Source organism: Myotis daubentonii, chromosome 17 (genome assembly GCF_963259705.1).
Source record: "Myotis daubentonii chromosome 17, mMyoDau2.1, whole genome shotgun sequence".
Classification (NCBI taxonomy): domain Eukaryota; kingdom Metazoa; phylum Chordata; class Mammalia; order Chiroptera; family Vespertilionidae; genus Myotis; species Myotis daubentonii.
Window position 1 is genome coordinate 54,490,119 of NC_081856.1, and position 17,085 is coordinate 54,507,203.

General features: G+C 62.1%; 1 protein-coding gene across 9 annotated transcripts in view; it reads left to right on the top strand.

Moving 5' to 3' along the window:
* The window catches only part of MROH1 (maestro heat like repeat family member 1), a 31,839-nt gene that overhangs the window by 10,123 nt on the left and 4,631 nt on the right, over window positions 1-17,085 (top strand). For 5 of the 9 annotated variants that reach the window (XM_059672547.1, XM_059672549.1, XM_059672553.1 and 2 more), the window contains 21 exons: window positions 563-667; window positions 847-991; window positions 1,110-1,150; window positions 1,397-1,538; window positions 2,082-2,134; window positions 2,509-2,616; window positions 3,032-3,151; window positions 3,376-3,498; window positions 4,215-4,361; window positions 4,448-4,474; window positions 5,369-5,491; window positions 5,680-5,759; window positions 5,858-5,969; window positions 6,078-6,173; window positions 6,721-6,825; window positions 8,833-8,968; window positions 9,073-9,185; window positions 9,515-9,667; window positions 12,695-12,849; window positions 15,454-15,619; window positions 16,108-16,304. In XM_059672547.1, coding sequence (XP_059528530.1) covers window positions 563-667; window positions 847-991; window positions 1,110-1,150; window positions 1,397-1,538; window positions 2,082-2,134; window positions 2,509-2,616; window positions 3,032-3,151; window positions 3,376-3,498; window positions 4,215-4,361; window positions 4,448-4,474; window positions 5,369-5,491; window positions 5,680-5,759; window positions 5,858-5,969; window positions 6,078-6,173; window positions 6,721-6,825; window positions 8,833-8,968; window positions 9,073-9,185; window positions 9,515-9,667; window positions 12,695-12,849; window positions 15,454-15,619; window positions 16,108-16,304 — 2,447 coding nt within the window. Of the gene's footprint in view, window positions 1-562; window positions 668-846; window positions 992-1,109; window positions 1,151-1,396; window positions 1,539-2,081; window positions 2,135-2,508; window positions 2,617-3,031; window positions 3,152-3,375; window positions 3,499-4,214; window positions 4,362-4,447; window positions 4,475-5,368; window positions 5,492-5,679; window positions 5,791-5,857; window positions 6,174-6,720; window positions 6,826-8,832; window positions 8,969-9,072; window positions 9,186-9,514; window positions 9,668-12,694; window positions 12,850-15,453; window positions 15,620-16,107; window positions 16,305-17,085 lie in introns of all 9 variants that reach the window. The other 4 variants (XM_059672550.1, XM_059672551.1, XM_059672545.1 and 1 more) reach the window with 4 other exon arrangements.

The window sequence follows — 17,085 nt, forward strand, 5'->3', positions numbered from 1 at the left end:
TTCCAAGTTGTTTTGTGTATTTGGTGTATTTTTAGAGTGAGCTTTAAGATTTCCATTCCAGGCCTACATTTCCCTGGTGTGGCGCTTGGCTTTGACATCCCCGTGAGAGGTGTCAACAGTCCCGCAGTCAGTGCCACTGCTGAGTGGTGCTGGGCGCTGGTGCTTCAAAGCGGGAGTGGCCGGGCAGGCAGAGCCCGGGGAAGCTGGTCCCTCTTGGATGCACGCTTCTCGGAGGCCCCCACTGTCTGGAGGTTGTAGTCTGTTCCTGGTCGACGTGGGCGTGTTCTCAGGTGGTGACGTCTCCAGGGAGGCCCCCCATTTCTGCCCATGTCAGCAGGGCAGAGTCGGGGGTGAGGTTACTCCTCAGGCAGTCAGTGCCCACAGGACATGCCCAGGGTTTCCTTTACTTTGGAGACTAGACCTAAGCCAGTGAGCCTGCTCTCTTGGGCGAGTTTGGTGCAGACTGCATTTCCCGTCCATGGGGACGCGGGTCTCCCCTGGGTGGTGGCTGGGCTGGGTCTGATCTCACGGCCCAGAGCCCATGGCCCGCCCCCGCCCCCAGCATCAGAAGCCCAGCGGCGAGGAGGAGCCCCCGGCGGACAGCGTGCGGGACATCAGCGTCAGCACCCTCTACCTGGTCAGCACCACCGTGGACAGGATGAGCGATGTGAGTGTGCGCCCCGCCCCGCCCTGTGACTGACCACGCCCTTCCGGCCCCTGGGTCCAGGGCCTACTGACTGGCCAAGCCTCCTGAGCTCCGCGGGGCCTGCGGGGGTGGGGTGGTGAGGAGCCTCCCCAAGGCTGTGGCCCCCGAGGCCGCTCTACTGACCATGGCACTGCCCCTAGGTCCTCTGGCCGCACCTGCTCCAGTTCCTCACCCCCGTGCGCTTCACGGGGGCGCTGACCCCGCTCTGCCGGAGCCTCGTGCACTTGGCCCAGAAGAGGCAGGAGGCAGCGGCTGAGGCCCCCCTCATCCAGTATGACGGCAACGGTGCGCAGCCAGTGTGCGCTTTCCCTAGACCCCGCCCCTCCAGGCCCCGCCCCTCGCTAGCCCCGCCCCCACCCTCCTCTCCCTGGAAGCACCTCTGAGCCTCCTGTCTCCCTTGCAGTGACCCTGCCATCTCCATACGCCATAGCCACACGGCTTCTGGTGAGCGATGCGGCTCCCTCTGAGGGATCGGGAGAGGAGTGGGCGCTCCCCTCTGTCCCTGGGTCCCCGGTGCTCGCGGCGCCGTCATGGCTGAGCAAAGAACACTGCCTCGCAATGGGGGCCAGACAGGCATCCCGCTTGGGTATGGGGAGCTGTGTCTTGGGGGTCTTGTTGCCTCCACCCCAGTACCTCGTGGGTGGCCTTGTGGTCCGGCATAGCCGCGAGCTCCCACCTGCACCTCTGCAGACCGTGTCTTCCAGCCCCTACCTGGGGGGTGGCCGTGGAGCGGCCTCGCTGTGCCTCCTGAACGTCCTGCATCGGGACATCCACCCTTCGCTGGGTCAGCGGTGGGCAACGACCATCGCCCTGCTGCTGGAGCACCTGGAAGGTGAGGCCCGGAGGTGGGGGCCTGCACCCCTCTCTGCCTGTCAGGGCAGCCCTGGCCTGTGAGGACCGGGTTCCCTAATTGAGAGGAAGTAGCCTCCACTGGGGTTCAGAGAGGGTCTCTAGAGTCTAGACCCAAGGGTGCTCCTGCTGGTGTCACTGTCATTCGGGAGCATCTGGGTGTGGGCCCCTCTGGGTTTCCTTTGTGCTCTGGAAGGTGGGGTGGGGTCTGAGCCAGGTGGGGGTGCTGGACGGGGCCAGGGCCAGGCGGGGGTGCTGGGCGGGGCCAGGGCCAGGGCCAGGCGGGGGTGCTGGGCGGGGCCTGAGTCAGGTGGGGGTGCTGGACGGGGCCAGGGCCAGGTGGGGGTGCTGGGCGGGGCCAGGGCCAGGTGGGGGTGCTGGGCGGGGCCTGAGTCAGGTGGGGGTGCTGGGAGGGGCCTGGGTCAGGTGGGGGTGCTGGGCGGGGCCTGGGCTGGGCGTTCTGAACACTCCATTCTTGTCTGTGTGAGGTCCTGCCTGGCAGGCTGACTGGTGGTTGTCATTGCAGAACATACTGCGAAGACCCTGTCACAGAAGGAATGGGAGGAAAAGCTGCTGGTGGTGAGAGAAGGGAGAAGAGACTGAGGTGTGGCCAGCCTGGGTGGGGAGAGCTGGGGGGCTGTAACTTTCTAGGGTTGTGACACCTGCCTTGACTGAGTGGCCTGCCTGGTGGAGGGACAGATGGGTGTCTGGGGTGAGGACTGTCACAGGTTGCCGTCCTGCTCTGACAGCCAGATTACAGGGACTTTGAGCTGCCTGGCCACGGCGCCTTCTGTCTTCCATTGCCTGGCCCAGAGCTGTCCGCACCCTAACTCATTGCATGTCTGCCTGGACTCGAGGGTCACCCACCACCATTCAGAACCATGGCACAGGACCACCCTCCCAGCCTGTTTGGGAAGCCAAGTTCCCAGCCTCCCTGTTGCTCCTGCCTGCAGTTCCTTCGGGACAGTCTTGCTGTCGTGTCTGACAACACATGGATCTGCCAGCTGAGCCTGGAGATGTGCAAGCAGCTACCCTGCTACAACGGGACGCCCCAGGAGAAGGTGTGGGGGGGGAGGAGGGAGCCCCAGGAGAAGGTGCGGGGGGAGGGAGTGGGGGGGAGGAAGCCCCAGGGGAAGATATGAGAGGGGTCCAAGAGAAAGTGCCCAGGTCAGGGGCACCCTGGGAAAGTGGGGGCGAATAGCCTGCTGGGGTTTTCTGGGCATAGTCCTTCGGTCCAAGTTCCTGAGCTTAGATTCTGCGTCACTTGGTGCTTGAGCCCACCTCTGGGCCCTTGTAGCTCTGGCAGAGCTGAGAAGAGAAGGCCTATGAGCCGCCTCGTAGTGGCTGGTGGCTGGAGACTTCCCGCTCAGGCAGTGGCCAGAAGCACGGGTTCCCAACAGCCCCTCCCACGTTGGCTGGCAGTGCCGGGCCGCCCTCCACCGGCACCCGCACAGTGCACGCCCTGGTTTGCTGCAGAACTTCCTGTACAAATGTGTGGGGACCACCCTGGGTGCTGCTTCCAGTAAGGACGTGGTGAGGAAACTCCTGCAGGAGCTGCTGGAGACAGCCAGATACCAGGAGGAGGCCGAGCGCGAGGTGCCAGCACCCCCCCCCCCCCAAAGCCCTGGGCCCACGGCTGGCTGGCAGTGCTCACTGTCCTCCCTTAGGCACTAGTGAGTGTGAGTGCATATGTGTGTGCTGTGCACAGATGCAACCCTATGGTGTGTGCAGTGTGCATGCATAATGCATGCTCCTCCTGTCCTCACCCCCAAGCCCCTGTCTATCCCTGCCCAGTGTGAGTGCCCCATGCACCTCTCCAGGGCCTGGCCTGTTGCTTTGGGATCTGTGCCATCTCCCACCTGGACGACACCCTGGCCCAGCTGGAGGACTTTGTGAGGTCGGATGTGTTCAGAAAATCCATTGGCATCTTCAACCTTTTTAAGGTGCAGCAGTCAGTCCGGGGAGGAGGTCTGGTGGGACTGGCCTGGGTTCTAGCGTCTGGGGTGGTGGGGCGGCTTGGCTCTGGGTGCCCTGCAGGCCAGGGTTGGGGTGGGGAGCTGCATCCAGCCTCTGCTTCCTCGTGGGTGGGGCGACTGAGTGTGGGTTCCCCCTCAGCCGGTGACAAGGGGCACCCAGCCCTCCCCCAGTCTGGGTGGCAGGATGAAAGCTGCCGCCTCCCCTGGCTGTCTGTTCACCTCTGCCCCCTGGTGGCCGGTAGAGGCTGCGTTCTTGCCAAAACCCATTACTGGAGGACTGGGTGCCTGCACTAGGCCAGTCCCAGTCACAGACTCTCAGGGCTGGGCTGCTTGCACGGGGCGGCCCACACTTGAGTGCGTGTAGGTGTGGGCAGGCCCCAAGGGCAGAAGAGACCCTGGCTCGGCTTCCGCCTGCTTGACCCTCCCACCTTGTTCCTGCTCAGACCTTTGATCTCTGTCCCTTGGTGCCCAAAGAACCTAGATCTGGCTTGTCCTGCTGTTCCCAATGGAGGGGCTCTCCCTAGGGCTGGTGTGGTCGGTTAAGCCTTTGATGTTGCTGGCAGCCCTGCTGTCTTCCTGAGGGACTGGGGCTTGCATGGGAGGCCTCCCGTGTGGGGTGTGGGATGCGGGACAGGACAGAGGGGCTGACTGTGTGATTGAGGCCTGCTGCCCCCCACCCCCAGGACCGGAGCGATAACGACGTGGACAGAGTGAAGGGCACGCTGATCCTGTGCTACGGGCACGTGGCGGCGCAGGCCCCCCGCGAGCTGGTGCTGGCCCGGGCCGAGTCCGACATCCTGCGGAATATGTTTCAGTGCTTCAGCACCAAGGTGGGCACAGGGCGGCGTCCAGGGCGGGCACTGACACCACCACCTGGCATCGCACATTTTAATGCCTCTCACTTTTTGTTGTTCAGGTTCTGGGAATAAAGGTAGAGACCAAGGTACAGTGTGTAGGAGATGAGTGTGGACTGTGCTTTTCTCTCTCTGCTGGGCTGGGCTTCACGGGAGGAGCGAGGGGGCGCCCTCATGTACCTTGGAGCAGCCCCTCCCCGCTTTGGCCCGGCCCTGGATGGCAGTGGGAAGAGAGGGCCTCTGCCCCTTGAGTAATGGTGGCAGGTTGGCAGGCAGGGCAGGGAGCTGTGGACCTCAGTCCCTCTCCTGGCTCTGCTCCCCGATGTTCACGGGGCCGGCCTCATAGCTGCTCCAGGAAAGGGCTAAGGTTTGAGCCAGCGACAGTGGCCTCTGGCCTCACTAACGTGTTTCCCGCTGGGACCGCTGGCACTAACCCGGAAGCCCCTCTGTGACCACCGGGCCCTCGCCTCGAAGACAGACGCTCTGTTCTCCTGGGGCTGCTGGGGGAGGGGCTGTCCTAAGAGCCGTCCCCCTCAGCCCATTAGAGTGGGGGGCTCCACCCATGCCCCCGGACAGCTGTCCTCACTACCTTCCCCAAACCCTCAGAGGCCAGTTAGTGGGACAGGCAGGGGCATCCCCATCTGGTTGGGCTCTTCTTGGGTGTGCTTCCTTCTCCCACCTCGGGGGCCCTTCCAGCCACAGGATGCAGGGGACATGGGACAGAGCTCACCATCTGCCTGTAGGGCCTGCCCACGGCCATGACCAGGGGCCTCGGGCCTGGGCCAGGCAGAGAGCTGAGTGCCTCAAGGTGCCTTCACAGGCGCCCTCTTGCCCTTGTGGCATTGACAAACCCTTAAGAACAGGGGCGTGTGGTCTGGCCTCTTGCTGTGGGCAGCCTCCTTTATGGGCTCAGCCCTGTGGACCCAGGGGCAGTGGCTGGGGAGCAGGTGTCGGCGGCTTCCTGCAGCCTGCTGTCCCTGCAGGACCCGGGCCTGCAGCTGTGCCTTGTCCAGAGCGTGTGCATGGTGTGCCAGGCCATCTGCAGCAGTGCGCAGGCCGGCTCCTTCCACTTCACGAGGAAGGCGGAGCTGGTGGCCCAGATGATGGTGAGGCCGCATGGGTCTGGGGTGCCTGGGGTGGCTGCAGGGTGCTGACTCGGACGAGGGGAGGCGGGTCTGGGGAGGCTGGGGCATGTGCAGTGAGGGCCCAGCACCTACTTGGCACAGCCTGATGGGAGCTGGATGGGGAGGAGAGCCGGTGCTTTGGCTTAGGGCTGTCATGTGCTGCCCCTCAGGACTTCATCAAGGCAGAGCCCCCAGACTCCTTGCGAACACCCATTCGGAAGAAGGCCATGCTCGCCTGCACCCACCTGGTGTATCCTTTCCTCTGGGCATGGGCTCCTGGGGTGAGGGCACAGGGTCACCTGAGGGTGTGTGTGGCTGGACAGACCCCACCCTTAACTTACCCCTTAGCTCCCTGGAGCCTGAGCTGGAAGAGCAGGTGCAGTCGGACATAATCCACAGCTGTCTGCACAGCATCATGGCTGTGCCGCCCGAGCCCGAGGGGGAGGGTGGCCCCCAGGAGGTATCTCCACGTGCCCCTCACCCCCGCCCATGTCTGTGGGGGGCAGAGAAGAGGCTGCGGTGGGCGGTGTGGTCACTGGTGGGCCGGCGCCCCCTTCCCTCCCTCCAGTTCCTGTACCTGGACACCATGCACGCCCTTGAGGATCTGCTGAGGAGCATCCTTCGTCGGAACATGACCCCCCAGGGCCTGCAGCTCATGGTGGAGGTGTGCAATGAGGTGCACTGTCCGGGGGAGTGGGCACCTGCAGCCAACCCTCCATTGTTTCTCAGGGCCTGCCTTGCCCCAGGGCAGCACAGGGGCCATTTGGTGCTTTCTGCAACTGGGGTTTGTGGGTAGGTGTGCAGGTGGGGTGGGCCCTCACCCAGATGGGGCCTGGAGCCCATTCCCGCATTTCCTTCATCTCATGGTGCTGGGACGCAGAGACCCTGCAGGTGCCCCAGATGTGAGCTTCTGATCATCGGGGGCCATCGAGACGCCGGGATGGCAGGTGGTGGCCATGCTGTCTCCCTCCCTGGGAACTCCCCATCCCTCTGTAGGCCCAGCTCTGGGTCCACCTGGGGGGCCATGTGTGTGATCCAGGCCAGCAGGACAGGGTTGAGCTGCAGCTGTGGTGACCCACCCTGATGTGGCCTGCTGGACCCTGAAGCTTGGAAGGGTGGCCTGGCAGGGCCACTGACCTGCCCACTGCGCACAGGCCCCTGCCTCCTGGGCTGTCCCCTGGGCACCCGTGTGAAACCCCTATCTTCCCCAGCACCTGAGCCCGTGGATCAAGTCCCCGCGGGGCTACGAGCGGGTGCGGGCGCTGGGCCTGAGCGCTTGTCTGCTGCAGTTCTTCCTGGAGCACCTGCACGTCAGTGTGAGTAACAGGCAGTGACCACACAGTTGCCCCCACCACACTCCGCCCCCACCTTCCTGGGCATCCCATTCCCGGGTCCCATGGTTGGGGCCTGCGTCGGCTGCCCTCCTGCCCCCAAGCACTCAGCGGGCTTCCCGGCTGTCATCGAACCCCCACCCCTGGCTCATCCCACACCGACAGTGTCCGTGCTCTTTCTGAAGACGTGGACGAAGGCCGGTCAGGGCCAGGAGTGTCCTCGGGGCTGGCCACTCGGAGTTCAGTCTGACGGAGCCCACATGTCACCCAGGACTGATGTGTATTATGGTCCCCGAGTGAGGGAACGCGTGCTGGGGAGCGGGGTGTAGAGGAGAAGATGAGGGCTTTGGAGGCGTAAGCAGCAGGTAGGCAAAGACGGAGCTGACCACATGGGATGTTTGGAAAAGGCAGAGACGGGGACAGCTCTGCGGGTGGTTGGAGCTGGCCTGAGAGCCAGTGTGTGCATTTCAGTGTTTGGTGAGACACTCGGAGCTCGTGTGTGCGCTCTCCCAGAATTCCAGTGTCCTACGAGGCCGTTGTGCAGGTGGTTTGGGGTTCCTGTGGCACAGCCCTGGTACTCCTGTGGCAGTTGTGACAGAACCCGAGGACAGTAGTTGCACCAGGAGCGGCTGAGGGTGGGCGCCTCTAGCCTTCCCCAGGGTAGCGGTGGTTGTCAGTGTCACTGTTCTCAGGGCCTAAGTACTGCTGATTGTTGCTATGGAGGGAACTGGAGTTTGCAAGACTCCTCTGTTACTTGTAATGAGCTTTTAGTGAGTTTCCTGTGCTTCTCAGATTGTCATCCCAGGCTGCATATCCCCTTTCAAACGCTGGGGCTTTGGCTTTCCCCCCGGTACTTGCACCTTCGTCCCTTCTCCATCCAGTGCGCTGGGGACACGACGAGACGACACCCTCTCCTGGGAAGTTTCGCTGCTGAGCCCAAGGCTTGACCTGCTGGGCCACGTTTACTCTTTCTCATGCTCCACACATCCACACATTTTAATGAGGACTTTGATTTTGAAATTGATTGATCTGAGAGAGAAAAGGGGAGAGAGAGAGTGAGCCCTCTACTTGTTGTCCCACTGATTCCCGCGTCCCTTGGATGCTACTTGTATGTGTGCTGACCAGGGGTCACACCTGCAGCCTTGGCATTAGGGACAGCGCTCCAACCCACTGAGCTACCCGGCCAAGGTCTTAAGGAGGACTTCTATTAGGAGCACAGACGAGGTTGCCAGATGCCTTTTTCCCATCGATCAGGGTGATTGTAGGCTTTTTCTCTTGCTGTTTTACTATTTTTTAAAAACGTGCCCAAGCTCTCATTCTTCATGTGGCCAGATCTGCCAGGTCTCCCAATGGCTCTTGCCTTCCGTGTGTGCATGGCCAGGCTTTCCCCCTCAGGCTCTCGTGCCTGGTCTTCACAGGACCCCGTCCAGCTGTAACAGACATCTGACCTCGCCAGAGCAGCAGCTGGCCCCAGGGTTCTTTGCCCAACACTCCAGCCTCCCTCCTCCCACGAATCCCCAGGCTGGTGGCTCCAGGACCAGAAGGGGGCAGGGGGCAGGGGTCAGGAAGGCTGAGGGGTGTGAGTTGGGGGTCGTAACTGGTGTTGAAAGGCCCAGGGCAGGACGCAAGGCTCAGTGTTTGAGGAGAGAAGAAAGCGCCCTGAAAAACGGGACCAGGACCAGCGAGGGTGAAGGGGCCTGCAGTTTCCCTCCCCTGGTGGGATTTGCCCTCTGGGGGAGGGGGTTTCCCATGGGGGTTGGTGGACTCATCAGAGCCCTGCCTCCTCTGCTGCCTGTGGGGCTCCATCTTTGTCTCCTGCTTGGCCCTCTTAGGTGCCCCAGTGGACTGTGTATGGTCTGAGCTGGGTCCACAGCTGGGCCTAAGTGGTATAGGCAGCACCTGCCCTCCCCCTACATTCCCAGGGCCCCAGCTCCCCTCTCTGGCTGCCCCCGCCCCAGTGTCCCCACAGCACCTCCCACCCCTCCTCTCCAGGCCCTGGTGCCCTTCCACAACCTGGGCCTCCTCGTCGGCCTCTTCTCCCCACGGTGTGCGGACCTGTGGCCTGCCACCCGCCAGGAGGCCGTGAGCTGTGTCTACTCCCTGCTCTACCTCCAGCTGGGCTACGAGGGTGAGCCTCTGGCTGGGCAGAGGTGCCGGAGGGATGAGGAGCAGTCTGGGCCCCGGGTGGCCAGGGAGGTCCTGCCCAGCTCCACGTGCCTCCTGCCTCCGCAGGCTTCTCCCGTGACTACCGGGACGATGTGGCCGAGCGGCTCCTCCCCCTCAAAGACGGCCTTGTGCACCCCGACCCCGCCATCCTCTTCCACGCCTGCCACAGCATCGCTCAGGTGCCTGCAGGCACCCACGGAGGGAGGCCACTCGTGGTCTGGGCTGGGAGGGACTTGCATCGTGGGCGCGGGGTGCAGGGCGCTGGGCGGGGTGCAGCACAGGGCAGTGGGCTTGGGGCACAGGGATGGGAGCACCAGGCTCCAGTGGGAGTTGGGGCTTCTCTGACGGGGCCACAGCCCCTGGCACCCGGCAGGAGCTCCTGACAGCGCGGGGCCAGGAAGAGAGTGTTGAGGCTGGAGGGACCTGAAGGCTGAATGGCGCGGGCCCCGCCCAGAGGCGCTATGTCTGGAAGCCCTTCCTCTGTTCTGACGCACAGCCCTCTTCCTAGATCATCGCGAAGCGCCTCCCGCCGGATCAGCTCATCAACCTCTTGCTCACCTTGTTTGAGAGCCTGGGAGACCCCGACAAGAACTGCTCCCGAGCGGCTACAGTCATGATCAACTGCCTGCTGAAGGAGCGGGGCAGCATGCTGCTGGAGAAGGTGGGGCGGCGGGGCGGGGCGGGGCGGGGCGTGGTGTGGGGGGCGGCACGCTGGAGGGGGCGGGGAGGAGTTTTATGGGCGTGGCTTATCTGGGAAGGGGTGTGGCTAGGCATGGTCCTTGGATCTGTCTAGACCTGTGGGGCGGGGGCTGGGTAAGTGGGGGCTCCCTGCTCTGCCCCCTTTCCCTGCGGGTCTAATAGGGACAGATTCTCTTTTGTGTGAAGACTGAGGTTAGAATTTGGCAGAAATCACTGTTCAGAAACTGAGGAGGGGAAAGGAGCCGGGAAGCACAATGCTGCGCGGGGTGGAGCTGGTGAGGCTTCCGGCTGAGAGTCAAGGCGCCTGCATAGAGGCCCCCCGCAGGCGCACCCAGAGGCCCCTGAGGTTCACACTGGCCCGGGCGACTCCCCACAATGACTGCAGGTTGGAGGCTCCCGGTCTCAGGTGGCCCCTTTCTGGTGGGTGTGCCTTGGCTTTCCATGAGTTCTAGTTGCGTTTCTGCACACGTTTCCTGGCTCCTCCGGCGTCCAAGCAGGCTGGGCCCATCTGTCTCCTGGGTTGTCTGTGCCTTTCTTACCGATTTGCAGTGGTATGTGATACCTGTGGACACGAATTTTCTGTTGGGTATCGCAAATGTCTTCTTCTCAGGGAGGGGTGAGCAGGGAATTTGCTGATGGGGATTAGCAGCAGAAGGGCCCTGTGTGGTGTAAGGCTGGAGAGGAGCGGGCACTCAGGCAGGGGTGGTGGTGGCCTCAGGACCTGGGAGGGGAAGTATGGCAGGAGGTTGTACGAAGGCACAGCTGTGACAGTTGGGGTTTGCTGGGCGAAGGTTTGGATTTTTTAATTTGCATTTTTTTCCAGGTCAGATGTGAGCGGTAGGAAGGTGTCCTGTGGCTCTGGGCAGGTGGAGGGGGACCGGCCAGCTGGAAGCAGTGGCCATTGGTGGCCCCAGTGCACTCATAGCGTCCCATGTCGTGTCTTTCCTTTCAGCTGTCGACAGACACTTGGGTCGCTTCCAGCTCTTAGCTTCTATTTTAAGAATAAGGCTGTGAACATGGTGTGTAAATATCTTCTTTGCATTCGTTTTCTGTTCTTTTGGGTAGATACCCAGGAGTGGAATTGCAGGTCATATGGTAAACCTGTTTTGAGTTTTTTGAGGAACCACCATCCTGTTTTCCATAGTAGTTGCACCAATTTACATTCCCACCAACAGTGTGTGAGGGTTCCAATTTCTCTACATCCTCGCCAACACTGATTATTGGCCCCTTTTGTTTTATAGCCGTCCTGATGAGTGTGAAGTGGCATCTCCTGTGGGCTTTTAGTTAATCCTTACCGAAGATACTTTTTTCCATTGAGTCCTAGAGAGCGTGGAAGAGAGGGAGGGAAATGCAGAAAGAGAGAGAGAAACATCAATGTGAGAGAGACACATGGATTTGTTGCCTCCCACATGTGCCCCCACCAGGGCCAGGGATTGAACATGCAACCCAGGTACATGCCCTTGCCTGGGAATCAAACTCTAGATCCTGTGGGGTGCGGGCCAACGCTCTAACCGCTGACCCACATTGGCCAGGGCTCCCCTGTGGTTGCGATTTGCATTTCCCTCACCGTAGGTGATGCTGAGGTCTTTTCATGGGCGTGTTGACCATCTGTATGTCTTCTTTGGAGGAATGTCTATTCAAGTCCTTTTCCTCCTTGTTTTCTTCTAGGAGTTTTATAACTTTGGGTCTCCCCCCACCACCCCATTCTTGGCAAAGGCAGGCGCCCCACATGCAGAGCCAGCTGCTGGGCTCCTGGGGGAAAGCTGTCGAGCCATCTCCTTCCAGCTCAGGGTCAGACATGAGCAGGGTTCCTGACTCCCAGGCTCATCCTTAGCAGATCTGCCTCCTGACACCTCAGCTGCAGTGACGTGGCCTCTAGTGCCTGGTGCCCACGGGGATCACATGGGCCTCATTTCCCTTCCTGCATGAGAGAGCTTGGCAGGGGGACCTCTAGGAGATGCCTGGACACTTCCTCTGACATCGGGTCAGAAAACTTGGTTCTAGCAGGTGACATGTGACCCATGATCGCAAAATAGAGCACGTTGTAAAGAACAGAGGGCAAGACGGGCCACACAGCAGGCTCCTCACCTCAGTTGTTGGGGAGGCGGGAGAAGGCCTGGGCAGGAAGCACAGCTCAGGCTCAGCACCTCCCACTGCCACGCTGCCCGAGCTGGGAGCAGAGGCGTCAGGTCCAGGAGACATGGCCATGCCCAGGTTCTGGGAAGGGGCATGGAGAGTGGTCTCCGTTCTGTACTCGAGGTGTCACTATTCACCAGCCCTTTGAGAGGGGACCCCATGCACACACTGCATGGAAGAGCAGGCGAGGCCAGCCTGGGAGGGTTCACGTCAGCCACACCGCGCCTTCTCGGGGTCCCATGGGGCAGGTGGCTTGGCCAGCCCTGCCCAGGACCCAGCGGTGGGTGGAGTGCACTGTCTGCCAGCAGCCCTGTCCCCGCAGCTCTGTCTCCCGTTTTCACCTCAGACCACGGTGTTTTCCAGGTGTGCAGCATGCAGTGGGGGTCCCTGTGGTCGGGGCCAGCACCTGCTGAGGGCAGGGGACCCAGAATGATGAGGCCATGCAGAGCCTGCTGGAGGCAGTAGGGCCCCACTGGTCCTGAGGAGGCTCCTCGCTCTGGTTGCCTCACCGGTGGCTTCTGCAGTGGGGGCCACGGCCCTCCCTCTCCTGGCCCATCCCAGCCTCAGTCTGGGGATCGGTCAGCCTCCCCTCTCTCTCCTGCATCCCCACCCACTGCCCGCCTTTGCCTTGGTCAGAGCGCCTGAGGCTGGGATACCCTCAATAGAATGTCAGGGCCTGTTGGCCTCAGTGCTCCACACACATCCAGAGGGCACCAGGCTCCCTTCTCGGCCCCAGCCCCATGAGGGGCCCTGCAGCTCCTGGGCTGCCCACTCCACCCCATGGCCCCATATAGACAGCACCTGGCTCCCGGGCTGCCTGCTTCCAGGTCTGACCAGCACCCACCGCCTGCAGGTGCCCGAGATCATGAGTGTGCTGCGTTCCAGGCTGCAGGAGACCCGCGAGGAGCACGTGCTGCAGTCCGCCCAGCACAGCGTGTATGTCCTGGCCTCCCAGCACTGCGTGGCCGTGGTGACCAGCCTTCTGGGCAGCCCCCTGCCCTTCGACAGGTACCAGGTGTCCACCAGCTGCTGGGGTGGGCACCAGGCTCGGGGGTACCTGCGCCCCCAGTTTCCACATGCCTCTGCACTTGGTGCCTCCTTTTGGGAACCAGCAAGACCCCAGGCCCTGGGGGGGGAGACACCCTCTAGGTTTCAGTGGGCAGCCTGGGCTCACGGTCACGAGCTGTGTCATCCACTTCTCCTGGCCTGTCTCTGTAGGGTGTCACCCTCATCTGTGAGCAGACCCTGGGCCTGGCCCTCACTCTGAGCCAGGAAGGGGTTCCCGTCCCCCATGTCGCACTCCCAGCTCCCGAGCTCCCATCGGTGCCCGTCCTCCTGTCCCCCACGTCTCCTCCACCACATCACCCTATTGGTGGTCGTTGCTGCCCGCGCTCCCTTCTTTGCTGGCTTCATTGTTGATGGAGGTCCACTGTCACTTGGAGACCCTGTGCTCCTTGCGTTTCGGGTCCTGTCAGCCTTGCTTTTGCGCTCGCTCCACAGCCATCACCTGGCGAAGCACCTCTCCTCACTGGCGAGGGTTTGCGTTGAGGCGCATCTTAGCCGTCGCTTGCCTGGTGCCTCCTCTGTCCTCCCATCTCAGGGCCTCGTCATCTTGCTGACGCAGCTGTAACGTCATCTGTTCCACTCAGTTGCTTTGGGGGTTGTACACTCTGCCTCTGTCCCTCTCTGTCCCTTCAGTGGTCATTCTAAAAATGACCACGTGGGCACAGGGGAGGTGCCTGCATGGAGCCGCCCGCCCGGTATCACGGTAGCTCCTGGGTGGTCATTCTGGGGTGGTGCCCATCCATGTTTGCATGTGGCTCTCTGTCCATCTCTTTGCTTCAGTTTTCATGGGGGCGTCACTTACACAGAGGAGCCTGAGGTCGTCACAGGGTTCCGTGGTGACATGGGCGGCCTGGTGGATGGAGCCCGTGGATGTGCTGTCTCTGGCGCATGCGCGGTCGCTCTTTCTTTCTGGTCACTTGGTGTCCTGTGGGCACCCGGCTAGGACAGGAATGGGCTGACCTGGGTCAGAGTTGGCACGTGCAGCCCTACCCCACATCTCACGTGCCCGTTTTTACACAGCCTGTGAGCTAAGAACGAGTCTCACACTTATCGGTGGTTGGAGAAAATCAGGAGCATGTTTCACGACATGAAATCACGTGAAGGTCGGTCTCAGTGTCCATGAGGAACATGTTCTTGGGCCCAGCATGCCCCCTTATTTCCACAGCAGTGTGTGGCCGCTCAGGGTGCCAGGGGATGGGCCGTCCATCTGCCCACCGCCCATGTCCCCTGGGTGTGTCCTCGCCATCCTGGTTGGCGTGTGCGTCTTTCCACAGGGCCACCAGGTTTTGCTCCTCACTCTACAACTCGGCCCCTCACTCTCCTCCCACTTGAAGAGCTTCCTCCAGGGCTCCCTTGCTGAGGGTCTGCTGCTGAAAACGCTGCACTTTGTCAGCTGAGATGTACTTGTTTTTGTTTAGTTTGGTGTGTTTTTTAATTTGATTTTTTGTTTTGAGAAAGAAGAAAGGATAGGGGGAGAGAAACATTGATGTGAGAGCAAAAATCAATCAGCTGCCTCCCCCATACCTCCCACTGGGGATCGAGCTGAAACCTGGGCATATGCCCTGACCGAGAATCAAACCTTCAGTGCACAGGACCATGCCCAACCCAGTGAGCCACACTGGCCAGGGCCTGGAATGTATTTGTTCGCTGCCTTCTTGACTATTGTTTGCAGCATTTGGAATTCTGGTTTAGCAAGTTTTCTTTCACTGTGTGTGTGAGATCAGCGGTCGCCAACCTTTCGGCCCTCACAGACCACCATCGGTGACCGCTGTGTCAGATGATGTGCCGCCTCTGGCCCCTGAGTCTCACTGGCGAGCTGTCTGAGGGGCCACGTGCTCTCCTTGGATGTGCAGGAGCCATCCCTTGTCGCTGGTTTGTGCATGTTTTTGCTTGGGCCCAGGGGTCCCTGGATTCTGCTGGGCAGTGCTGAGCTTCCTGAGTTCTGGACACTTCAACCTGCTTCTCTTCAGTCTCTTTCTCTGCTCCTGGGACCCAGGTCAGTGCCTGTAGACCTGTCTCCAGTTCCGTCTTCTGGACCCACTGCGGCCTCTCCCCACGCTGGGTCCTGCTGGCTCCTCCCATCCGTCCTCCAGGTCCCTGTTTCTCCCTTCTGTTGCGTCCAGGCTGCACACGTGCCCACCAAGTAGCGCTGCCCCTCTTCCTAAAGGGCTGTTGCTTCTCTTCCGTTTTTAGAGTTTCCCGTTCTGTCAGGTATTTGGTGTGTCACTTCCTCTGTACACACGCTGACATCAGAGCCGTCTCCTGTGCGTCTGAGCCCCGACTGCAGGGGCGTCTGCTTCTCTCACAGGATGACTTCTGTGTGCCTGGTCTCAGCCACATGCTGCGCGCTTTGTAGATGCTCCCGGGACCCCTCTCACAGCCTCACTGAGGCCCTCTGTTTATGGACCCCTGGGGTCAGGGGAGGTGTGAGTTTAGGTCTGAGGTCAGGGCACCATTTCCCCCTGGCTGGAGCTGAGTGTGGTGGGCATGTGGGGGGTTTAGCTGGGGCTGGCAGTGGCCTCACAGTGACCACCCTCCTTGCCCCAGCCACACCTGCTCCCTGTGGCGGGCGCTGGCGGTGGAGCCCGGCCTCAGCGCCCAGGTGCTGGGGCTGCTGCTGGAGAAGATGAGCAGAGACGTGCCCTTCAAGGAGAGCCGGGCCTTCCTGCTGAGCAGCGCCCCCGACCGCGTGGCCACGCTGCTGCCCCTGGCGGTGAGTGCCGCCCCGCTCCCTGTTCCTCCCTGGCTCACTGGCGGGCTGACCCACAGGTGGTCTGGGCACTGCCCCCCAAGGCACCTGGCAGCTGCCTGGGGCCCCAGAGCCAGCAAGCTCAGAGCCCAGCCTCGTAAAGGCCCCACAGGTGTCTGTCCCCAAGGGAGACCACTCTGTTTCATCCTTTGGAAAAAATAAACCTGGCTTGGCAGCGATTTCAAGCGTAAAGCAGCTGTGAGAGTTCCCTCTTCTCTGCTGAGGAGTCAAGAGCAGATGGTCGGGGGCCATGCCCTGGTGGGCACATGGATCCTGAGCCTCCTCCCACCCCAAGGGCCCAGCTGGGCAGCCCTCGGGTCCCCGCACACCCCCGACCTCTGGTGGGCTAGTCTGGGTGCTAGGAGGAAGGGCCCAGCCTTTGTAGTGGCCGCCCTCCACTCGTTATATGTGGCCCAAATGGAGGGTGAGCCTGAGGTGGCCGCTGTCCCCAGGCCACCTGCGCGCTGCACGAGGTCATGTCTGCTCCGGCGTCCGGGCCTGCGGTGACCGAGCTCTACCCCCAGCTGTTTGCTGGGCTGCTGCTGCGTGTCAGCTGCACGGTGGGCGTCCAGCTGCCCCGGAACCTGCAGGCCAAGGAGCGGAGGGCCAGCAGCTCGGCGCTGGCCTCCAGGACCCTCGATCCCTGCAGGTAACAGGTCCTCAGCTCCTGCCCCAGCGCTTCCTGTGAGCAGAGCGTGTGGTGAGTGCGCCGCACTGGGGTGCCCTGGTGTGTGTGCGCCAGGCCGTGGGGGAGAGCTTGTGCCTGGGAGCCATGTCTCCCTGGTGACACACTGCAGGGGCACACTGTCCTGGGAATGCAGCTTCCAGGCTGTCCCTCCTCCTCTCCTCGGAAAAGCTTGGGATGGGGACTGTCTGGGATGCGCTGCAGTCCCTGGGGACGGGCAGGCAGGTGCAGAGGGCGCCTCCTTCGGGAAGGGTTTGGGGTGCTGTGGGGCCTGCAGGAAGCCACTCCTCCAGCACAGCCTTTTCAGCCCCGTCCTCCGCCCCCCGCCCCCCTCCAGCAGCAGCTCTGCAGGAGCCTGACTGCCCCCCCCCCCCAGGTCTGCTGCTCCCAGCTTCAGCTTGTGCAGCCACTTCCCGCCCCCTTGCATGGGCCTAGGGTCCTGTGGTCTCTGCCGAGCAGGCGTTGGCCCTGGCAGGAGACTGGGCACAGGCGAGGTCAGGCTGCTCGCTGAGGGTGGGTCACTGAGCTCAGCAGTCTGGGTGCCTGCCTGCCCGTCTTGGTCCCTGAGGCCACGACCAGACCCAACACAGTGGCCCCTCAGGGCTCCAAACAGCTACCTCGGGCCACAAGGTGAGCGGAGCCCGGGCCACCTCCTCCTGCGTCCCAGGTGTCGGGTTGGATGTGCCCCTTGGCGGGGACACACGGGAACAGTGTCACCACCCCGCCCCCGCTGCAGGCTGCTCTG